We start from the raw sequence: 23,009 nt of genomic DNA, 5'->3' as shown, positions 1-23,009 counted from the left end.
TAGAGGAAACGGCCCAAGGAGGGCAAGAAGCCTTTCAATGGCAGAACTCTGATCTCACCTATTTGGGGCCGATTCTGGAGCTCTTTCTTCTACAACCCTGTATCCCTCCCCCAAACTGCAATGAGGACCGGCTGGGCACTCAAGAGCAAGAACCTCCCAGAGGAAAAGGGCTTATTCACTCTCTGTAGACCCGTGCGACCTCAGCTTCCAGCATCCACCTCCAAACAAGAAAGTAACCAGTCTTGTGGCTGGTACAATCAGGAAGCCATTGTGTGCCTGGCATGGTGCCAAGCACCTCACAGCCACCCTATGCAGTGGACACCATTGCTACCTCTGTGTTTACATTGGGGAAAACTGAGGCACAAGGAGCTAGGTCCTTGCCTGAGGCTATGTCACTAGAAAGCAGGACACTGCCTGGCGTAACTCTGAGGGTCTGACCTTAGAGCCTGTGATTTGAGACAAATTTGCAGAGAGATGGCCGCCATCTCTCTGTGCAGAGACCAAGTACTATGGGGCTGGGGACCGGGCGGGAGATTGCTGGAGGCTAACATGCATCCGAGGATTGGGGGAGGGAGGGCAGGATCCAGAGGAGGAGATATGAGGATGGAAGCCTGAGCCTAGGGACTCTCGGAGCCTATAAAAGATTTAGGAGTCTGTAATCCAGCCTTGTGAGCAGCCTGCTGGATATTCTAAGCTGGGGTCCCCAACCTAGTCTGTGACCTGTTTAGGAACCAGGCTGCACAGCAGGAGGTGAGCAGCAGGCAATGGAGCAAAGCTTCATCTGTATATACAGCCGCTCCCCATGGCTCGCATTACCACGCAAGCTCCACCTCCTGTCAGCTCAGCAGCAGCATTAGATTCTCACAGGAGTGTGAACCCTATTGTGAACAGTGCACGTGAGGGATCCAGGTTGCACACTCCTTATGAGAATCAAATGCCTGATGATCTGTCACTGTCTCCTATCATCCCCAGAGAGGATCGTCTAGTTGCAAGAAAACAAGCTCAGGGCTCCCACTGATTCTACATGATGGTGAGTTGTGTAATTATTTCATTATGTATTACAATATAATAATAGAAATGAACTGCACACTAAGTGTAATGTGCTTGAATCATCCCGAAACCATCCTCCCGCCTCCGTCTGTGGAAAAATTGTCTTCCACAAAACTGGTCCCTCGTGCCAAAAAGGTTGGGGACTGCTGGTTTTTTTTTTGTTTTGTTTTGTTGTGTTTTGTTTCTGAGAGAGAGTTTTGCTCTTGTGGCCCAGGCTGGAGTGCAATGGTGCTATCTCGGCTCACCACAACCTCTGCCTCCTGGGTTCAAGCAATTCTCCTGCCTCAGCCACCCGAGTAGCTGGGATTACAGACATGCGCCACTACGCCCGGCTAATTTTGTATTTTCAGTAGAGACAGGGTTTCTCCACGTTGGTCAGGCTGGTCTCGAACTCCCAACCTCAGGTGATCCGCCCGCCATGGCCTCCCAAAGTGCTGGGATTACAGGCGTGAGCCACCGAGCCTGGCCGGGGACTGCTGTTCTAAGCCACAGGGGGCTGAGGGCAGAGCTGGTGTGAGAGCGTTCAGGCTTAGGCAGCAAGTTAAACAGTAAAATGGACCCATATCTTAGAACAAGTCTATTTTTTTTCCAAAAGCAGGTATATTCCTGAAAGGTCTATTTTTTTTTTTTCTCTGAAAAGTAACTTTATTTAAAAAATTATCTGGCCACCAGAAGCTCATCTGCGTCACTGCTGGCAACGCCCTATAGTCCTCTCACACACAGACAATTCTTCCCAAGTGACAAAAATCTAATCCGCAAACTGTTTCCAAGCGAATGCGGTTTTCACAAATGCTGAATCTAACATTTAATAAAGTTTACATATCATGTATAGAAGCATTTAATTAAACATTCACTTTTATTTTGCAGCTTTCCTTTTGTGTTTTGTAAATTTTTTAGGTCTCAAATATTTTCAAAGACCCACACTGCAGGGGTGTTTTTAGGGTACTGGGGGCTCCCAATTACGTATTCGGGATGTTCCCGGGGGGCCTGCCTCGGTGGACCCAAGCGCCCAAACCCCGGGCACAAAGGATAGAGGAGCTGCCCCACGCCCTCAAATACTCAGCCAGGGCTGGAAAATCCTTAGTCAATTCACAAAGGGGAAAACTGAGTGGCAAAGGGCACCCAGGAGGTCACCGTTGGAGGCCCCCCGGGTTCAACGTAGGAGCTGGAGGCCAACACTAGCTAGGGCGCGGGTCCCTCGCCGCCCTCGGTCGGAACCGCCGGCCGCAGCTCCAGGGTTGGCGACCGTTACCCCACGGAGCCCCCGCCTCCCCGCAGGGAACACTCGGCACCTGGTACTTGTCCATGGGCTCTCCGGGGTACCCTGGGCCTCGCTCCCCCTGCGTGGGGCGCCTGCCATCGGACTCTGGCCCAAGCATGTTCAGTAGCTACCGCGTACGGGCGAGCGTCCACCCCTGACCCCACCCCGTGTGGGTCAGTGGGACCCGCGGGACCCTCCCCGCCCGAACGGCGTCCTCGAGGCATCCAAGCGTCCCTCCCGCGCGCTGGCCCCAGACCCCCCCAGGCCTGCCCCCTTAAAGGGGACGCGTTCCGCCGGGCCGGGAGGTGCCGCAGGGCCTGCGCGCGGTGGGAGGGGTCTCCAGCGTGAGAGGCGTGGCGTCGAGCGCGGCGGGGGTGGCTTCGAGCGGACCGGTCGGGAGGCTGGGGACGGTGCATGGCCCCTTTAAGACGCGCCGGGGCGGACCCGGGCGGTGCGCGGCCCCTTTAAGGCTTGGCCTACGTGGCAGCCGCTGGAGCCGCAGCCGACGCGGAGCGAGGCCGAACGCCGGGCACTTCCTGTGGAGGCCGCAGCGGGCGCGGGCGCCGACGGGCGAGGGCCAGCGAGCGAGCGAGCCGAGCCGAGCCGAGCCTCCCGCCGTCGCCATGGGCCAGAACGACCTGATGGGCACGGCTGAGGACTTCGCCGACCAGGTGCGGCCTGCGGGCCCCTCCCCCGGCCCCGACCCAGGCCGCCCGGGCCGCTCCGGAGTCGGCCTCCCAGCGAAGGGCGCCAGGCCCGGGCCGCCCCCCGACTCCTTGTTCCCACAGAGGGGCTCACCGCCCGGGCCCTCCGCCCCGGCCTGGACACCCCCAAACCCGGCCTGCGGGCCCGGTCTCCCCTGCCCGCCGGGCTGCTCCCGGAGCCCGGGCCTGGGCGCCCTGCCTGGCCAGCCGCCCCCACCCTCCAGCCTGCCCCGGGCGCGGGCTGTGGGGGTTTCTTCGCTGGCCGGTGGCGCGAGTCCTAGGGTTGGGTCGGGTCTGAGGCTCGCGGGGAGCGCCTCGGCGTTTGGAGCTGCTGGGGGTTCCCCACACGTTTTTTCTCTCAGTGGGTCTCCCGGAGGCGGGCTGGGAGCTTGGGGACGAACGGGGGCCGGGGGTCCTCCCAGAGGAAAGGGGGCGCGCTGGCGTGCGCCCCAGCTGCAGGATGCCACAGCACTTTTTCTCTTTCCCAGATGTGCTGGACTCTTGGGGTCCCTTTGACCCTGTCTGCATCTCTCCCTCGCCGTTTGGACTCTGCCCTGGGCTGGATTGAGTGGGGACCTGTACACAGCCCGGGAGGAGGGGAAGCTTATCTCCCTGATAGTTTCCTTCCAGCAGTGTCCAGGTGGCATTCTGAGCAACAGGGAAGCCCTTGAAACAGGCGGTTGGGTAACTGTTGAGAGCATTCGGAAACAGGGTGGACAGGATCCGATCCTACAAAGTGAAGGGACACGCAACTCCCTTCCGTCTTTCTTGATTAAGCTTGGCAAAAAAAAAAAAAAAAAAAAAAAAAAAAAAGGTGGTGCTGGTTACGCAGATTTATGCCTTTTACTTCTAAAAGAATCCCGTTATGTCGACAGATTAACAGCCTTATCCCCGCAGGGAGAGCCTTCTGTGGCCCACTTGCCATTCTTTCCTCGATTTACTTAATGTGTTTGTGTGGCTTTGCTAGAGTTTTAAGTAGTGATGGTTAAATTTTTAAATTTTTCTGGAGGTGGTAGTGAGTCATCAAACCCTGAGGCCTAGACTTATTGGAAGGCTTGTGTATGTGTGGTTAAAAAAAAAAAAAAAAAAGAAAAGAGTAAGTGACTGTTTTCTAATCAGCTATCGAGCTTTTCCGTTCCTCCTGACGGGTGATCTCTTTCTGGTGTGACCTCACCGTCGGTTCTCATTGCAACACTTTCCTGTGAGCCAGTATTTTAAATTTTGGGGGAAAAAGTATATCAACTTGACGAAGCAGTTTTTTCTAAGGTCCTGATTTTGTGCTTAAATATACAATTTAAAAAAAAAATTTTTTTTTTGTTGTTCTTTGAGACAGCGTTTCGACCTTGTTGCCCAGGCTGGAGTGCAATGGTGTGATCTCAGCTCACCACAACCTCCGACTCCTGGGTTCAAGCGATTTTCCTGCCTCAGCCTCCTGAGTAGCTGGGATTACAGGTGTGCACCATCATGCCCGGCTATTTTTTTTTTTTTTTAGTAGAAACAGGGTTTCTCCATGTTGGTCAGGCTGGTCTCGAACTCCCGACCTCAGGTGGTCCGCCCGCCTCAGCCTCCCAAAGTGCTGGGATTACAGGCATGAGCCACGGCGCCCAGCCTTTAAAGACACAATTTTAAAACTGTGTCCCTTACAAAAACAATTCATATCAAAAGCCCCCAAGAACCAGGTAGACCTTTTAGGTTTGTCAGTTTTCATTGACATAATTTATAGTGACCCATTTATATTTCTCCAAGTCACAACTCCCTAAGAAGATGGCTCCTTATAGCTGAGGGAAGGATGAGAGTTACGTACACTCACTCTTTGTCCTGGAAAACCTGGGATTTGCAAGTGAATTTCATAACCAAATCTAGATCAAATGTCTCCAGTCAAGCTGGTGCCCACTAGCAAATGACAGACTCTCCTCCTGACAAAAAAAGTTCCCAGTCTCTTCACATACTCCTTTCTTGATGATTTTTTTTTCTTTTTTTTGAGACAGAGTTTCGCTCAGGCTGGAGTGCAATGGCTCGATCTTGGCTCACTGCAACCCCCGCTTCCCGGATTCAAGCAATTCTCCTGCCTCAGCCTCCTGAAAGCTGGGATTACAGGTGCCCGCCACCACGCCCAGCTAATTTTTTTGGTATTTTTAGTTGAGACTGGGTTTCCCCATGTTGGCCAGGTTGGTCTTGAACTCCTGACCTCAGGTGATGCTCCTGCCTTGGCCTCCCAAAGTGCTGGGATTACAGGCGTGAGCCACCCCACCCGGCCTTTTCTTCTTGTTTTGTTATTAATGGTTTTTTTTGGAGACAGAGTCTCACTGTGTCACCCAGGCTGGAGTGCAGTGGCACTCAGCTCACTGCAACCTCCACCTCCTGGGTTCAAGCTATTCTCCTGCCTCAGCCTCCTGAGTAGCTGAGATTACAGGTGTGCGCCACCACGCCCAGCTAATTTTTGTGTTTTTAGTAGAGACAGCGTTTTGCCATGTCATGTTGTCTAGGCTGGTCTTGAACACCTGACCTCAGGTGATCCGCTTTGGCATCCTAAAGTGCTGGAATTACAGGTGTGAGCCACCGCGTCCAGCCTTCTTCATGTGTTCTGTTGTGTTTTAAATGAAAGAAGCAGTAGCTTGGAACTGGAAAGGCTCTTGAGGGGGCACAGAGTCAACCTCTCCCAGGTTACTGAGAGGAGGCCAAACACACTCAGGCTCCTAGACTTGCCTGTGGCCACTGAAGAAAAGCCGGGTCTTGGTCCCCAGCGCCCCCAGTCCCTGGTGTTGCTTTTCTGGCACAAGTCAAGGGAAGAGCACTGGCGGGTGAAGGGGCTGCTCACATACAAAACCCAATGGGTTAGGACCATGTCTGTAAGGCAGCGCAGGCTGCCGCCGTCAGATGATCTCATTAGAGTCCGCCTGGGTGGTGGCAGAGCATGGCTGCGGGAGCTTCCATGCCCTTTTGCGGGCAGCTTGGGAGCGCAGCGACTTGTACTCACCCAAACGCCAATCAGACAGACACAGGCAGGTTAATAGGGTTCGAAGTCAAAATATGGCTTCTTGTGGACAGAATCTGATGAAGCCCAGGTGGGGCTTTGTTTCTATTTATCCACATAGTACCTAAAGCTGCCAGACCAGGCTTTTACATGAAAATGACCTAATTTGAAGCCAATAGGGGATTACCATGGAAGTCACTGATCAGATAAAGTGACACATCCATTTTTTCTCATTTTCAGAAAACAAGAGTAAAGCCGAAGTGACAAGATTTGACCAGAAAGTGTGGGCTGCTGAAAGCAAGACCTAAATAAGCTTAGTTTCCCAGGCCCAGTGTCTTCCGATATTATGACAATGACATTAAGTCTTTCACTGGGCCAGGTGCATGACAGACATTCCTTGTGTGACCTTCCTGACTGCAGGAGGTGGACCAGAGCGTCTCCATCTTCAGATGGGCAGAGGGAGGTTGGCTGGCTGCACTGGCTCGTGGTGAGCTGGAGACTGAGTCCACATCTTTTTACCCCAAAGGCTGGGTTCCTCACTGCTTGGTGGACTGTGACCTTTCCTTCTGGTCTGCAGAGGCTGGTCCACGGGGACGAGCAGTCCGGTTAGTTTCTGCTGGCAGGCTCCCCCCAGCTGCATCTCTTGTCTCTCTGCCTCTGGCATCAAGCTCCTTGCTCTGGCAGCCAGGGACAGTGTCCTCTTGCTCCCGGGAGCCATGTTCTGTAGAAACTGCTGAGACATGCTCTATGCAGGAGCTGGGCATTTGGAAGCCATGGGAAGGGGCCAGAAACTCTAATGAACTCAGCAATCCAAACTAATGTCCATGCCTGCAGCTGCTCCTCATTGCCTATTAGACCCTCTGCAAAATGTAGCTTCTAAGCAATTTATACCCATAAACAGCAATATTAGCACTTAATGGGTTCTGCCTGGTGGCTCATCACCAAGGTGACAGAAAAGCTGCATGGGGCCTTCCTCTCCAGTGTGGCCGTTGGTGTTTTTAACCTGTCCTCAAGAGTGGCAGAGCTAGTCCTGGGCCCTGGGAGCTGGCCTTGGCCCTAGCTGAAATGCTGGGGAAGCGAGGATGGGCCTGAGGACACCTGAACCCACAGGTGGTACAGGCACTGCGAGGCTCCCGATGAACACCGTACTGGTGGCTGTCTGGTGTGGCGAGGTCCTGTGACAGTGGCAGGCTCTGTCATATCCTGCCCTATACCATGAAGGAGTGGGGAGAGAAGGCAAAGAGGAGCTGACTCACTTTTCTTTGTGCGGTGATCTTAACGGGAGGTTAAAACACAGCCACCTCGCTCTTTAGGGGAGTGCGGGGGAGAAGCAGGGGAGGTTGTGGTTAGCGAGGCTCCTCCCAGAACATGGGGCCCAGTCATTCTCAGTTACGTCTTTCCTACAGTTGGGATTTTGATCACGCAGTGTTTTAGTAAAGCCAGGCCATCATCTCCCACATTGGGCTGGCGACACCTTTTCTGGCCCTGGGTGGTCTGAGCGCCCAGGGGCGTGGTAACTGCGATGGGCAGCTTCATCAGTGTCCAGAGTGTGAACCTATAGAGCAGCACGGGAGGGAGGCTTGGGGAGGTTCTGGGGCTGCAGCGAGCCAGTGAGCTGGAGCCGGCCCTGACAGGCTGATGTGAGCGAAGCCGCTGGGCCGCAGGTGCTCGTTTCTAGGATGTGTGGGACCTGAGTTGGGCTTTGAACGAGGCAACCCCAGTCCTTGGTGATCAAGTGCCTTTTTCCTCGATGTTCTCATTCACCACTAATTTGCAAGCCGCTTTCCTCAATTTCTTCCTGTCCTGAGTGTGAAGAGAAAGTGGAGTTTTCTATGTGGCGTGGGAGCTGCAGGTGCCTGTGATAGGGATCACTGGATGCCCACGAAGTCATCTCTCAGGGTGGATATCATTAGTTACGTTTCTAAAATCCCCTTCAGTCGTCTAAAATAACCACCCCTTTGAGAGAAATCTCAGTCTTCCTGTTAAGCTCCTCAGATGCTGTCACTGCTTGTGAACCATATCCTGCTTGATGGCGCGGTTCTCGGAGAGACTTAATGAGAAGCTTGGCCACAGAGGTGAGCTAACTGTGTCATCTCCTTCCTGCAGCCTGCCAGGTCAACAGCCACCTCTGGCTCTGCTTTCACAGCTCTCTGGCAGGCGGGAGGGAGACTGTCACAGGTTTTATGTGCTCGCCATGTTTACACAGGTCACCTGTGTGCTGGCTACCAGAAATGGCCTGAGTGCCTGCAGTGTGGCTGCTCTTGTCTGTCCTGGGGTGCTGTGTGTCCTTCCTGTGTTGGGGGCTCTTCTCTGCTGTGCTGAGGGGACACTGGCTTTGGGACATGTTCTAGAGTGGCATGACATGGTTCCAGCGGCCAATTTGAAGTAGTTGTGACCAACATGGATGTAGGAAATAAGGTTAATGTTGGGCCCTGGTCTTTAAACATGGCTTTTTCAGTGTTCAGTCCAAACAGATGCTCATTAGATAGTGGCTGGTTTAAGGGAGACTGCATCAGCCTGACTTACAGCTAGTCAGCCTTCAGTCTGGACCAGGCTTGCCTTTGAAAACCAGAACAGCCAAGCAGTAGATGTGCTCAGTTCAGAATGCAGTACCTACATTTTTGCATATGTTTCCCCACAGCCAAGAGCTGCGTCTGTCTCCTCACCATGTTCGTGCAGGGAAGGAGGTGTGAATTGCCTGTCCTACCTTCTCTCCCTTTTTTGCTCTTTAATCCTCTTGACCCAGACACTCCAATTAAGAGTTGCAGACTCATCAAAGAGACTTTTAAACACTGCCTCAATCTTGTGGGCTGTGCACGTAGCAGATGAGCATGTTAAATGCGGGTCCTGCAACTGGGGGAAGCTTAGACCGCAGCCCATGGCTGGGCTGGTTTGCTCATCTCGGGCCAGTGAGTGCCTCACAGCTGTCATTTTAGAAGCAAGTCAGGACACCTCTGGTGTCTGTCTTGGGTGTGGATTGCAGTCTACCTCTCTGCTGCTGTTGGGGTCCACGCCCCACACCCACACCCCACCCTGGGAGTCCCGCCACGGCTCCATCTCATCTCAGAGGTCTGCACAGCCTCTTGTTGAGCTCTTCCTCCCCAGTGGTTGCTTCTCCCCTGGTTCAGATGAGGTAAAGGCCTGTGTCCTTGCTGGGGCTTCCCAGCTGGGCCACGACGTGAGGCCATTACTTGAGAGCAGTGGCACATCGTGTGCCGAGGTGGTGTGCTTTATCTCTTCCACGGAATATGGGTGATTATACTGTTGCTGGGCATTTAGAGAGCAACGGGGCCATGAAGCAGAACCTGGGGAGGGTGCGTGGCGTCACCTTTCCCACCGCCCAGTGCGATGCGGGTTGCTTACCTTGTGCACGTGGGCATCTTGTGCTGGTTCTCTGCATTGGCCCTAAAATTCACAGGGGAGTATTTGGGGCCTTTTAAAAAATGAAAAGTGAAACAAGGTCTTCCTCCTAGTAAAGCTGGAAAGAATCTTACCAACCATTAGTTCAGCTGGCCTCACTTTACTGTAGGATAGTAGAGACGCTCTCAAAAAGGGCGTGTCCAGGTCACACAGTGTGCTGGCTGGACGGCACCAGGGCAGGGTGAGATCACAGGGCCTCAGAGCCTCCGCCTGCGCTTCATCTCCCAAACCCGCTTGGTGATTCTCTGGGTATCTGTTGGTCACTGTGATTTCTCCCATCACTTCTGTGGAGTGAAAGGCTGAGTAAATGAGTGCAGAACTGACACTGCAGGGCACAGTGGATTTGGGGAGAATGGCCACCTGGCTTTGTAATCTCTGCCTTCGCTCTCTGCCACATGGGAGCCAATCGACAGTGCTGACCTAGCCGGGGCCGCACCTGACAGGCTGGAGGGTGGTCTGAACAGCCAGGGGCGTGGCCACTGCGCTGGGCAGCTTCAGCAGTGTCTAGGACTTTGAAGCAACTTTAAAAAATGCTGAAAAGTAAGAAACACGCACATCTTCCTTTGTTCCAGCAGTAGGTTTAGTCAGCCCTAGGAGGCCTGTGCAGCTGACTTTCGCTCACCTCCCATGGGGGTCAGCCTCTTGGGTGCTCTTTAGACTCTGGCTTCCCAACATGCGTTCGTGGGTGGGTCCCCTGATCTTTCTCCGAAGGACTTGCTGTGTTACAGGGTTTCTTTCACTATGTATCTCAGTTTTGCATGGGTGATAAGAGAGAAGTGCATGGGGTAAAGCTGCGTGACATTTGTACCTGGCATCGGTGGTGCATGTTGGCTGCCTAACCCAGCTGTCATAAATGACCTGACTCACAGCACAGCAGGAAGTCATAAATGTTTTCTTTCCCTTTGACATGTGACAGTGATTTCACACACTTGCATTTCATTGCTGTTGAAACAGCTGTCCATCCTATTTGTTAGTGTGTTTTAATTTGTTTGAGATTATGCAGGCTTTGACAAAATCCCAGTGCTTTCTAGCCATTAGTGGTACCAGCTTCATACTGTGCTGACAGTTGCTGCACACACAGTCCCCAAGTCAGATCCTGAGCTTGCAGGGGAGAGCTCCGTCAGGGGCCGGGAAGCGCTAGCCCTGGTTTCAGACGGCACACATGCGCTGTCCAGAGCCTGGGGCTTCCTCCTGCGCTCTGGAGATTTTCAGATAACTGTAAACACGTGATCTTACTATTCAGTCAGCCATGTGGCCATCTAGGCCTGGCACCCTGGCTGTCACCTAAGCCAACCCTTGTTCTGTCAGGGTACTCTGGGCGTCATTGGGCAGGCTGGGAGGTCCAGGCCCTTGGCACCTCAGCCATGTGTGACCTGCAGGCTGGGGTCAAGTCTTGGCATTGCACCATCAGGTCTGCGAAGCCGGGGGAACCCCTTTCCACTGGGTTTCATATGCCCATTTGTAAGGTGAGGGGTCGGACCAGAGCAGCAGAGATGCCTGGCAAAGTGCAGTGGTGCCTCAGTAGGGAGGCTGCTGCCGGCATGTCGTGGGCAGAGGCCAGGCTTGCTGCATCATAGCCTGCAGCACCCAGGATGACCCACAGCAGAGTGGCCTGGCCTCAGATGCCGGTAGTGCTGAGGTGCAGAAGCCCTGGATAGATGACCTCTAAGTGCCTTTTCAGATGTCATTCTGTGATCCTAACTTGTAAATGCCTTTGACCGAAAAGAGCAGCTCTGTGTCTTGCTGCAATGCCACCTTCGATGACTGTAATTGACTGCCGAGGCACGGGGGAAATCACAGTGGCAGTGTTAGGGCTGCCGCCCGCTGGGGTCTGCCCCAGAGGGCCTAATGTCAAGTCATGCATCTCCGGGACTGATCCTTGGATTGTCGCATGTGTACAGACTCACAGGGTAGCACTTGGGAGCAAGCACTGAGAGCCCCCTAGTCTGCCCTGGGAAGGCACCGAGGCTGACAGGAGCTCTTGCCTTCCGCAGCGTCTGTTCCTCACGCACACCCCGCCCAAGGACGTGCCCGGCAGCGGCCTGGTGCTCCCCGCCGCAGCCACCTCACCCTTGGGTTTCTGTGGCCCTGCAGTTCCTCCGTGTCACAAAGCAGTACCTGCCCCACGTGGCGCGCCTCTGTCTGATCAGCACCTTCCTGGAGGACGGCATCCGCATGTGGTTCCAGTGGAGCGAGCAGCGCGACTACATCGACAGCACCTGGAACTGCGGCTACCTGCTGGCCTCATCCTTCGTCTTCCTCAACTTGCTGGGACAGCTGAGTGAGTGGCTCTGAGGGTGGTCAGGATTCACTGGGCGTCTTGTTCTGTGATCGTTAGCAGTTGGGAGGCTGTGTGTGAACTCGGTCTCCTGAGACTGCTGTCCCCCTCTTCTCCAGCTCAGCTGTGCCAGGCCAGGAGTCTGGTTCTGCAGGCCTCGGCAGGGACGCTCAGTCTCTAGCCCTGGGCTCACTGCTTTAGGGCTTGCTAAGGAAATAGGACATGGTGTCTGTCAGGGACCCACAGCAGGAGATGCTGGAGTCTGACTGGTCTGGGTGGATCAGAGAGGAAGTAAGGCTGTCAAAGACAAAGGTGTCTAAAAAGGATAAGTAGATTGAGGTAAATGGAGAGGGGAGAGCATTCATGAGCCCAGAATGAAGCTCGTGTTGGCTCAGGTCTGTCTTATGGCCTTGGTGGACCAGCTTCTGGTGGCAGTCCTCCCTCCTTTGTACATTACAGGCCAAGGGATTTGCGCTTCCCACCTGTTCAGAAGCGCTCCACAGTAGAGCAGTTAATTGCCTGCCTCAGGTAGGTGGCTGACTTGGGAGCTGACTGTGGGAAATGGCCCGTTCTTTATTACGGCAAGGGCTCCACTTTCTGGTGTTTGTGATAAGTCTAGTCAACTTACCATGTGTGATCCTTGCCTATCATTAATTCTCCCAGAAGTTGCCTGTTGCTTGGATAGGTGGTTTGGCTGCCTCTGGACGAAAGGGCCAGGTGAGATGGCAGTGTACCGAGACACTGCTGCCCCCAGCCCCGACACCCACCCTCAGGCCCCCTAACCCTTGTCCTTCCCTCCAGCTGGCTGCGTCCTGGTGTTGAGCAGAAACTTCGTGCAGTACGCCTGCTTCGGGCTCTTTGGAATCATAGCTCTGCAGGTACACGGGCTGCGTGGTTGGGGCTCCCTTCTCTTTGCTCTGGTGGAGCAGAACTTCTGAAAAGACATCCTTGAGGGTTCATTGTCACTCCCCTTTCAGCCCCTTGCATGTCTGTGACTGCCTGGAGCTCCTTTCTCTTCTGGGGAAGTCGTGAGCCCAAGCAGGGCTGTAGAGGCAGGTCATTCGGTACTGGACCATCTTTTGTCCCATTCCTGTGATTACCGTGACAAGGGAAGTCCCGAGCTTGGTTGCAGCCAGGATGCTGTCTTGTTATCACGTTGCTTCATAAAGAAGAATACCTGGTTATTCAGAATGAAATGCAGGGAACAGAATATCTGAATCCACATCAGTGGTCTCAGAATAACTTTGTTCTCTGGAACATCATAGCACATTTCTTGAGAAATAACCACATTTTTGAGCTTAGATTTGTCGTTGGTCTCCTGCGGTGGTTTTGTGTGTTTTAGACTCCAGCTGACATTGGAGAGACTGTCTAATGTATTATGAAGTCTGTGGAAATGCCTGTGGAAAGGCCGAGACTCAAGTGTCTCTCTCTTCTTTCCCCTCAGACGATTGCCTACAGCATTTTATGGGACTTGAAGTTTTTGATGAGGTATGTGCATTCTGGTTGGTTTTAGTTGGTTTTAGTATACGCTGCTCATACAGGTTGAGCATTGCGAATCCAAAGTCTGAAATGCTCCAAAATGGGAAAAATCTTGGGCACCAACATGACACTCAAAGGAAGTGCTCATTGGAACGTTTCAGGTTTTGGATTTTCAGATTTGGGATGCTCAGCCGATAAGTATATAATGCAAATATGCCAAAATCTGAAACACTTTGGGTCCCAAGCATTTCACTCTGTATTTCTAAACTCAGTTAACTATTGGTTGGAGTAGACTTCTTTGGGTCCAAACCAAGCTTGTCCAGCCTGTGGTCCACAGGGTGAATGCAGCCCAACACAAACTCATAAACTTCCTTAAAACATTGACAGCTTTTTTGCAATTTTTAAGTTTTATTTTTTAGCTCATCAGCTATCATTAGCATTAGTGTGTTTTATGTGTGGCCAAGACAGTTCTTCCAGTGTAGCCCAGGGAAGCCAAAAGATTAGACCCCCTGGTCTAAATTCCGCCTCTTAGAAACAGGTTCTAAAGAGGATGTTGCAGAGCCCCTATAATAGTAGAGACTGAAACCGCCTCTTCTGACCCCTTATTTCACGGGCATGGGGACTCAGGGTCTGAGTGGAGGACAGGCCTGCCCACAGGGACCCAGCTGGTCAACACTGAAGCTGTGACTAGGACTCGGTTCTGTGTGTGTTCAGGTAGCCTATTGCTGTTGAGGTGTAAAGACATGTCTGTCTCCTCAGCTGTGTATGGAACTATGTAAGGTTTGACATGGGTGTAACTGGAGTCTGAGGTCCTGTGCGCATGCCTGCCTGGTCCTGCTTGGCAGATCACTGGGTCTGGAGAAAGGGAATTAAGAGCCTTCCTATACTGGCAGCAAGTTCTCCCTGCACCTGGTCTCACAGACAGGCCAGATCCTGGTGAGGCTTAGCTTCCAGCCCACATATCTGTTCCTCAGGAACCTGGCCCTGGGAGGAGGCCTGTTGCTGCTCCTAGCAGAATCCCGTTCTGAAGGGAAGAGCATGTTTGCGGGCGTCCCCACCATGCGTGAGAGCTCCCCCAAACAGTACATGCAGCTCGGAGGCAGGGTCTTGCTGGTTCTGATGTTCATGACCCTCCTTCACTTTGACGCCAGCTTCTTTTCTGTAAGTATTCCTACTTGCCTGAATGGGTCTGGTTTCCTGTCCTTTAGAGAGAATGCTGTCCCTCCCCCGCCCCCTCCCTGCTCACCTCTCGCTGGTTGGGTACTAACCACAACCTGGGGGAGCTGCTGAAATGGAGCAAACTTTTTGATCCCATTAAAACAGACCAAAACATCGTCACTCTTGTGTGTCAAGCCTTCCTTCCAGCAAGTGAAGGCCAGAACCTCTGACCTTGGTGGAGTGTGCTTAGCCCTTGCTAGGGCCAAGGCTCTCCACCCAGGCTCCCCTTACTCTTCTTTCTCTCTCTCTCTTTTTTTTTTTTTTTTTTTTTTTGAGACGGAGTCTCGCTCTGTCACCCAGGCTGGAGTGCAGTGGCCGGATTTCAGCTCACTGCAAGCTCCGCCTCCCGGGTTCACCCCATTCTCCTGCCTCAGCCTCCGGAGTAGCTGGGACTACAGGCGCCCGCCACCTCGCCCGGATAGTTTTTTGTATTTTTTAGTAGAGACGGGGTTTCACCGGGTTAGCCAGGATGGTCTCGATCTCCTGACCTCGTGATCCGCCCGTCTCGGCCTCCCAAAGTGCTGGGATTACAGGCTTGAGCCACCGCGCCCGGCCTACTCTTCTTTCTCTCCTCCCTGTTCATATCTTTCTCAAGTAATTCCTATGTGTCACGTGTCAGAGGCAGGCCTCCAGGAGCTTCCAGAGCACATCTCTGGAGCTGACTGAGAGCGCTGGCTAGACAGTGTCCAGGAAGAGCTCCTGGTGCCATGGGGAGAAGAGAGAGGATGTTTCTGGCCTGGATGGCTGGGTGGGCCAAGAAGCACTTGGGAATTTAGTTATGGATTAGAGATTCATCTTGGTAAATCACAGCCTTTTACTAGTTAGGAACTTCAATCTTCCCTAAACCTTCCACATTTCAAAGCTGGTGCTTTATTGCCTCCTGCCTCCTCCCAGCTTTTATCTCCCCTCTTGCACCAGCAGCCGTCTCAGCAGTAGCTACATCAGCCTGATGGATAGAGACTTCATGATATGCAGCAGCTGGAACTTTTGTTTGTAAAGCATCTCTTTTCCTCACGTTTCTTTTGAATTTCTTACGTTTCAACCTATGCAGATTGTCCAGAACATCGTGGGCACAGCTCTGATGATTTTAGTGGCCATTGGGTTTAAAACCAAGCTGGCTGCTTTGACTCTGGTTGTCTGGCTCTTTGCCATCAACGTATATTTCAACGCCTTCTGGACCATTCCAGTCTACAAGCCCATGCATGACTTCCTGAAATACGACTTCTTCCAGACCATGTCGGTGATCGGGGGCTTGCTCCTGGTGGTGGCGCTGGGCCCTGGGGGTGTCTCCATGGATGAGAAGAAGAAGGAGTGGTAACAGTCACAGATCCCTACCTGCCTGGCTAAGACCCGTGGCCGTCGAGGACTGGTTTGGGGTGGAGTCAACAAAACTGCCAGCTTTTATGTATCCTCTTCCCTTCCCCTCCCTTGGTAAAGGCACAGATGTTTTGAGAACTTTATTTGCAGAGACACCTGAGAATTCATGGCTCGGTCTGCTCTGGAGCCACAGTCTGGCGTTTGACCCTTCAGTGCTGGCCAGCCTGGCAGTTGGAGGCCTCCCCTATGCCAAGGCTTTGGAGTGAACAGCCCACTTGGCTGTGGCATCTCAGTCCTATTTTTGAGTTTGTTTTGTGGAGTTGCAGGAGGGCCTTCAGGCTGTGCTGTGAGCAGACACATTGGTATCACCATTCAGAGCACCCTCCCTCTTAGTTTTAAGTTTACGTTTTTAGCGAAAACTACTAAATGATGTTGGGTGGTTCAGCCAGACCTCAAAGCGGTTAAACCTCCCTGGTGTAAAATCACACCAGTGGCTTCAATGTTGTTTCTGCCCTGTATTGTAGTATTTTATAGGAACAGTGAAAACATTTAGGGACACCCAAAGAATGACGCAGTATTAAAGGGATGGTGGAAGCTGCTGTTTATGATAAAAGTCATTGGTCAGAAAATCAGCTTGGATTGGTGCCAAGTGTTTTATTGGGTAACACCCTGGGAGTTTTAGTAGCTTGAGGCAAGGCCGAGGGGCAAAGGAGTCCTTGGGGAAGCTGCTGGTCTGGGTGCTGCTGGCCTCAGAGCTGGCAGTGGGGAGGGCTAGTGAGACTACACACGGGGTGGCCCCAGCAGCAGCACCCCGCAAGCCAGCCTGGCCAGCTGCTCCTCGGACCAGCTTGGGGAGCTGCAGCCGCTGTGGCCAGGGGGTGTGGCGGGAGCTCCCAGCACTGGAGACCCACGGACTCAATCCAGTTACCTCACATGGGGCCTTTTCTGAGCAAGGTCTCGAAAGCGCAGGCCACCCTGGCTGAGCAGCATCCTCCTTTCCCAGCTGCACTCACCCTGTGGGCAGCCCGACACGCCACTTTCCTGAGGCTGTTGCTCACTCAGATTGTCCGTTTGCTATGCCGAATGCAGCCAAAATTCCTTTTTACAATTTGTGATGCCTTACCGATTTGATCTTAATCCTGTATTTAAAGTTTTCTAACACTGCCTTATACTGTGTTTCTCTTTTTGGGGGGTTTAACTGCTTGTTGCTCCCTGTCGTCTGCACCATAGTAAATGCCACAAGGGTGGTCGAACACCTCTCTGGCCCCTAGACCTATCTGGGGACAGGCTGGCTCAGCCTGTCTCCAGGGCTGCTGCGTCCCAGCCCCCAGCCTGCCTCCAGCTTGGCCTCTCGTCCGTTGGCTCTGCAGGGCAGCGGTGAGGCAGGTTTCTGCTCGTAAGTGCTTTTGGAAGTCACCTACCCTGAGGAGGGGCACCTTTTTAACACAGCCGAGCTAGTCCCAACACGTTTGCAAATCTTCCCCTGGTGGCCTACTTCCTTACCCCCTAATATTGGTAAGATCAAGCAACGGCTTCAGGACATGGGTTCTTTCCTCCTGTGATCATTCAAGTGCTCACTGCACGAAGACTGGCTTCTCACTGTTTCAACCTCACCAGGGCTGTCTCTTGGTCCACACCCTGCTCCCCATTAGTGCCGTATGACAGCCCCATCAGATGACCTTGGCCAAGTCAGGGTTTCTCTGTGGTCAGGTTGGTTGGCTGGTTGGTGGAAAGTAGGGTGGACCAAAGGAGGCCCCATGAGCAGTCAGCACCAGTTCTGCACCAGCAGCGCCTCCGTCCTAGTGGGTGTTGCTGTTTCTCCTGGCCCTGGGTGGGCTAGGTCCTGATTGGGGAAGATGCCTTTGCAGGGAGGAGAGGGTAAGTGGGATCTACCAATTGGTTTTGGCAAAACAGTTTCTAAGATTTTTTTGCTTTATGTGGGAAACAGATCTAAATCTCATTTTATGCTGTATTTTATATCTTAGTTGTGTTTGAAAACATTTTTGATTTTTGGAAACACATCAAAATAAATAATGGCATTTGTTGTATGCAGTGTGATCCTACAGTGTTGCCCAACCTGACTGGGGCTCCCCTCAGGATGCCAGTGGGTGAGGTTGCCTCTCCAGGCTTCTCTGAAGACCACTCAGAAGCCATGTCCAGAGAGAATTAGTCCCTCAGAGTCCCTCCTGCTTCCTGGGTGTGGGGGACAGACCCCCTCAGCCCTGCCTTAGAGGGCAACAGATGTCACGAGACAAGGATAAAGTGGGAGACATGGGGACAGCCAATCGTTCAGAGGACATGTGGCTTGATGAGGAGCGGGGGAAATATCTGAAGGCTTTCTCGAAACTTCACGGCATGGGCTTTTATTAACCTGGCTGTTTACAGGAGCTGAAGCTCTTGGGTTTGCAGTGATGACTCTTGAACTTCTTTTTCAACGAGCCCAACTGCTTCTGTGGGATAAACAGAATTCTGATTACTGAGCCCTTCTGATCCCATGGAGAAGGGGGCCCTGGAGTGCAGGGCTTTCCCCACCCGTACAGCCTCGGAGGTGTTGGTGTCAAATACCCACAGAGGCTTTCTCCGCCCCCGTTTCCTTAACAGCTGCAGGATTAGACTGCGCTCAGCAGGGCCTTAGAGGAGCATGGTGCAATGCCACACGCTAATTAGGACCTTGACCTCTTCTAGCCTTGGTCCTGCTTATCTACCAAAGGTGGGGAAGTCTCTACTCCTGCCCTGATGGCAAAGGCAAAGGTGGTGGCTAGTAATCAGGTCCCTGTGCCCAGAGGTAAGGACAAACAAGCCACAGCTCATAGTCTGAGGTGGGAGGGTGTCCTCACAAACCACTGGTCTCGACCATGGTCCATGGAGCCTGGCTTCCACAAGGGGCTGGCTGGGAAGCAATGGCAGCCACTCATGGCCCTTCCGCCAGCCAGCGGCCTCGGCTTCTATGGTCCTTGTGTGTTGTTGGCTTGGGATTTCACTTGTGAAAAAGGTTGTTTTCTTTTCTTTTTTTTTTTTTTTTGAGACGGAGTCTTGCTCTGTCGCCCAGGCTGGAGTGCAATGGCCGGATCTCGGCTCACTGCAAGCTCCGCCTCCCGGGTTTACGCCATTCTCCTGCCTCAGCCTCCCGAGTAGCTGGGACTACAGGCGCCCGCCACCGCGCCTGGCTAGTTTTTTGTATTTTTTCGTAGAGACGGGGTTTCACTATGTGAGCCAGGATGGTCTCGATCTCCTGACCTCGTGATCCGCCCGTCTCGGCCTCCCAAAGTGCTGGGATTACAGGCTTGAGCCACCGCGCCCGGCCGTTTTCTTTTTTTAAACAAATGGAAAACCATCACTAGAGGAAGCCACTGACTGCCACACTAACAGAGTAGAGGTGACAGCTCACCTTCCCGCGCTTCTGGACCAGTCCTCGGTACACGGCTGTCTCTCTCCTGCCCTCATCAGTGACCTTCTCTCTTGGGGGCTTTGCCTTCTCATCCTGTTCGTCTGTCAAAAAGTCATCAGTGCCATCCGCGTCCTCTGTGCTTCCAAGGTCCTTTCTGGTGAATAGCTCAGCTGGGAGGAACACAGGGATTGGCTGACGGTTATTTTAGGCTGAGTTCACCACCTTCTTTGCAGGGGACGCCGCACCACAGTCTACTCCCTGCTGACAGGAGAGGGTCAGGGAGAGGCAGGGGTCGTTCCGCTTACGTGGGTACAGGTCTGTCATGCTGTCGTCACTTGGAGCTCCCCCTTCATCACTGGATGTGGGCTCCCAGAAGGCTTCCCGCGGGCTAGGCCCGTCACCGTCCATCTGGTCCTCCCTCCTCCTCCTCCGGTGCACCAGGCAGGCAGGGACGTACTCCACCCCTTGCTTCTGACATTCTTCATCTGGGAGATAAGCCAGCACACGCTGGGCACCTCCACACCCCCCACGGTCCTCTGGGCCACAGCTAACCCATGGGGCCTGCACTCGGCCAGGGCCCCACAGCCCCACTGCCCTGGACAAAAACCATAGCAGCTGCTGGGCGCCTCAGCTCTGTTCCTACCAGGCGTGCAGGGAGGGCGGTGGGGCAGGGCTGCAACCAGGAGGCAAGAAGATGGTACAGGTCTACTGGGCCTTGACCACTCATCCCGGATCCAGCCAGGCCTAGGAAGCCATGACTAGGAGGGCACTGAGGAGGCCCAAGGCCAACTATGCCCCAGTTAGGTTGGCATGGCCTCTCAAAGGCAGCGTGGGCTGGCAGTGATGCCACCCTCTCCCCAGCAGCCTGAAGCCCTCCCTCAGCACATGGGCGGGGGTCAGTGGAGGTTGGCTGCCTGGCCTTTGCTGCCCCTTAGTGGGTGAGAGGGGAGTTGGGACAAGGCTTCCATGGAAGGACCTCACTGGAATCACCACCATTGTTCCCTCGTATATTAGAGGGTCTGCTGGGGCTTGCCCTCCAGTCCAGCGCAGCTCCCATCATCATCCCTCGTGGGCTGCACGAGCCCTGCTGGGCCCTAGCCGTTGATGTGGTGACCCATCTCCAGGGCTCTTTCCCTCCTTGTCTCTGCCACCCACCCCCATGGCCACGCAGCAGCCTTGTCACCACCAGAACTTGAAGGCAGAGCCCCCTCACAGCCATGTTCGGACTTCTCTGGACCACTGCCTTGTAGGGACCTCAGCACCCCAGTCCCGTCTCAGCTCCACGGTCCATCATCATAACCACTCTTCATGGGAACCCCGTGGCCGCCTGCAGTTAGAACCTTCCTGCCCACCCCTTGACAGCTAACATACTAGCTGGAAAAAGTCCAAGCCCCAGGCTGGGAGCCCTCGTGCCTGCAAGGCCTCTGCAAGGTGCCTGCCTTCTACCTGAGAAACCCTAGTCCTGCCTTCTCAATCCATGCTCATGCTTGGGAGGGCTGGACCGCCTCTCCAAAGACTCATCAAAAGCCCGTGGATGCATCTTCCCATCCATAAGCCAACCTGAATCTGTCCATTTCCCTCCTTAGCTAGACTCCAGAAAGTCCTTCTGGTGACCCAGCATGTGCCTAAGGCCGGACACTGCCCTCATGGGCTGCAGCCTACGCTCCACTCTAGCCAGGTGTCCCTGCCAAACTTCGGGTGCCTCACCAAGGTTGCCAGGGGCCTCCACGTTATCAAATACATCATTTGTCTGTCCTCATCTTCCCTTCAGTAACACGGGAGGACTTCCATCCTCTTGCTGAGGCTCAGGACCAGTCCTCTCTCCCTTCTCTAAACTCTCGCTGGGTGCTCTCAGCATGGGTGTCCCTGTTTCAAAAGCCTGATACTTCCCTAATACACACCTTTCCTAATACAGCTCAAGCTTAAAACCTTCAAAGGGACTCTGAATTCTTCCCCCAAAACCCACCGTCTTTTCCTGGATGGCTACAGTCAAGGGGCCCTCCCTTCTCAACCATGCACACTGTCCATGCAGCCCCAGCCAGCCCTCTCCACACACCCACTGCAGCGCTCCTGGCCGGGCCTCCGGGCCATCCCTGCTGTGCACACTAGCCCAGCCCGTCCTTTGGAGCCTACCTCAGCTAACACATTTTTGCCTCAGACATCCATGGACCCTGGCTTCTCCCTGGGGTGCTGTTCCCCCTGACCCCACTGCTACCACATCCCTCCAGCCTCAGCCTCGAGCGAATCCCTCAGCAAGCCTCCCCAGCCGTCCTGTCTCCGCAAGCCCACCCCACATCCCTCGCCAGGTTTCTTCCACACTTTGCATCGCCACGTGCACTCCCTCCCTCCCAAGCCTGCTTCTGGCTCTGCACCTGCCTGCACTAGAAGCTGTGGGGTCAGGGGCCATCATCCCTCTCTTCATTGTGCCAAAAACAGGCATGGTGCATCAACACGGATTGCTGAAGGATGACCTGCCTTCAAGCACGCTCCATTTGGGGCAGGGCGAGCATGCACTCAGATGGCGATGCACTGATGGGGGTTTACTGGGACTTACATTTACACAGAGCTCGCTGGTACCGCCGGCCCTGGGTGTGCCTCAGCACGTGTTCTGGGCACTTGTTGATGTGCCGCAGAGTGAGTTTGCAGAACAACTGGTGCCTACAGAGCAGAGAAACCAAGTTTGTAGGGATAGTTCACAGCAAGGATTCAGACTGGTGGCTGTGTCTTGGACTCATCCCTGGACGGTCTACCGGGGACGGTGTACCATGCGGCTTGGGCATAGGGCTTTTAAAGGCTCCCGGAGCAATTCCACTCTGAAGCTGGGCAGGGAACCGCTGACCCAGGCCAACTGCAGCCTCTTAATGTTTACCGGAAAAGTAGGCATGGCAGCCTCGCTCACTGCTCCAAGATGAGTTCACGCAAGAGGACGACTCCACCTGGCCAAGTGCTCAATGAATGGAAAGATCCCATCTCTGTTTTGACGATTATTACCAACCCTAGTTCCCAGGTAAATCAAAGATCCCTTCTGGGGTCAACAGGAGAACCCAACGCTGTTCACAACCTCAGGTGACAAAGCACAAGCCTCTACTCCTCTGTGAAGCAGCCACACCCCACAAGACAAACCTCAGGTTTACCGAAAAGCAAACGAGCTCACCGAGAGGCCTCGCCAGGATCGCAGGTGACTCCAGCACCCGGGCGACCACCTGGATCCCAGGGCTCCCAACTCTGAAAGAGTGGGAGCTGCAGCACTGGCGGAGTCCTCAGGAGGAGGGAACTTTGGGGTTTACCACCCAGGACCTGTCCTCAGCCGAGCCCTCCCGGGAACCTCCCTTAGAGGGGGTTCAGGCACCGGGGGGGCACCAGCGGAGGGGCTGTCCTAATTGCCCTGGGCCTCCCCACGCCGCCGCGGACCACCTACGGGTTCTTGGTGCTGGGCACGATGTGCGGCTCGAACTCTGCAAAGTCGAAGGCCGGGGAGGCGCGGACCAGCCGCTGGTACTTTTTGCCGCGGGTGTACACCTGGAGCTCCGGCAGGCGGCAGGGCAGCTCATGACCAGTTAAGATGCACCTCACCTGCTGACGCACGGGCAGGCGGTCAGGAGGGCCGGGGCTCCTGTCACGCCCGCTCCCCGGTGCCCCCTCCTGCCGCGCCCCCTTCCTTCCCCTCCCCTGACCTCGCCGCGTCCTTTCTCCTGCCCTCCCCTCAGCCCCTCATCCCAACTGCGCCCTTCTCCACCACTCCATTCCCCTCCCGCGCCGCGAACCTTGCGGGCGTCCGGCTGGAGCCGCAGGCTCGGGTGCTCGCGCAGGAAGGCCTGCACGTCGGCCGGCAACTCGCTCATGGCCGAGGCGCCCGCAGACCACCCGGGCGGAAGCAGCTCCCAGACGTGGGGCCGGGAGCGGGGCTCTGGGCGGGACTC

At 54.3% G+C, this 23,009-nt stretch overlaps 3 protein-coding genes across 5 annotated transcripts in view; 1 reads left to right on the top strand and 2 right to left on the bottom strand.

Annotated features, from left to right (window-relative positions):
- Window positions 1-2,571, bottom strand: part of LOC105471864 (serine/threonine kinase like domain containing 1) — a 30,036-nt gene extending 27,465 nt beyond the window's left edge. For 2 of the 3 annotated variants that reach the window (XM_011724647.3, XM_071078554.1), the window contains exon 1: window positions 2,343-2,571. In XM_011724647.3, coding sequence (XP_011722949.2) covers window positions 2,343-2,429 — 87 coding nt within the window. In that variant the 5' untranslated portion in view covers window positions 2,430-2,571. The remainder of the gene's footprint in view (window positions 1-2,342) is intronic. The other variant, XM_071078553.1, reaches the window with a different exon arrangement.
- A 251-nt stretch (window positions 2,572-2,822) lies between these two features.
- Window positions 2,823-17,749, top strand: LOC105471862 (surfeit 4). The gene is made up of 6 exons (XM_011724643.2): window positions 2,823-2,982; window positions 11,504-11,690; window positions 12,489-12,565; window positions 13,132-13,175; window positions 14,141-14,327; window positions 15,436-17,749. The coding sequence occupies exons 1-6, from the start codon at window positions 2,935-2,937 to the stop codon at window positions 15,700-15,702; spliced, it is 810 nt and encodes a 269-aa protein (XP_011722945.1). The 5' UTR covers window positions 2,823-2,934; the 3' UTR covers window positions 15,703-17,749.
- On the bottom strand, window positions 15,436-23,007 carry LOC105471863 (surfeit 2). The gene is made up of 6 exons (XM_011724645.3): window positions 22,854-23,007; window positions 22,508-22,662; window positions 21,644-21,747; window positions 19,395-19,574; window positions 19,090-19,259; window positions 15,436-18,151 (listed from the first exon to the last, which is right to left on the bottom strand). The coding sequence occupies exons 1-6, from the start codon at window positions 22,929-22,931 to the stop codon at window positions 18,068-18,070; spliced, it is 771 nt and encodes a 256-aa protein (XP_011722947.1). The 5' UTR covers window positions 22,932-23,007; the 3' UTR covers window positions 15,436-18,067.
- Between the last annotated feature and the right edge of the window lie 2 nt (window positions 23,008-23,009).

This window comes from Macaca nemestrina, chromosome 14, assembly GCF_043159975.1.
Source record: "Macaca nemestrina isolate mMacNem1 chromosome 14, mMacNem.hap1, whole genome shotgun sequence".
Taxonomy (NCBI): domain Eukaryota; kingdom Metazoa; phylum Chordata; class Mammalia; order Primates; family Cercopithecidae; genus Macaca; species Macaca nemestrina.
The sequence above is the reverse complement of the archived record's forward strand: the minus strand, read 5'-3'. Positions and strand labels throughout refer to the sequence as shown.

Excerpts from the sequence above, each read along its gene's own strand:
- LOC105471862 (XM_011724643.2), top strand. The coding sequence starts at position 2,935 with ATGGGCCAGAACGACCTGATGGGCACGGCTGAGGACTTCGCCGACCAG. Across the intron at positions 2,983-11,503 it reads CTGAGGACTTCGCCGACCAG|TTCCTCCGTGTCACAAAGCA; the intron begins GTGCGGCCTGCG and ends GTGGCCCTGCAG. Across the intron at positions 13,176-14,140 it reads GACTTGAAGTTTTTGATGAG|GAACCTGGCCCTGGGAGGAG; the intron begins GTATGTGCATTC and ends TCTGTTCCTCAG.
- LOC105471863 (XM_011724645.3), bottom strand. The coding sequence starts at position 22,931 with ATGAGCGAGTTGCCGGCCGACGTGCAGGCCTTCCTGCGCGAGCACCCG. Across the intron at positions 19,260-19,394 it reads CATGACAGACCTGTACCCAC|CTGAGCTATTCACCAGAAAG; the intron begins GTAAGCGGAACG and ends TGTTCCTCCCAG. Across the intron at positions 18,152-19,089 it reads TGGTCCAGAAGCGCGGGAAG|AAGCAGTTGGGCTCGTTGAA; the intron begins GTGAGCTGTCAC and ends TTTATCCCACAG.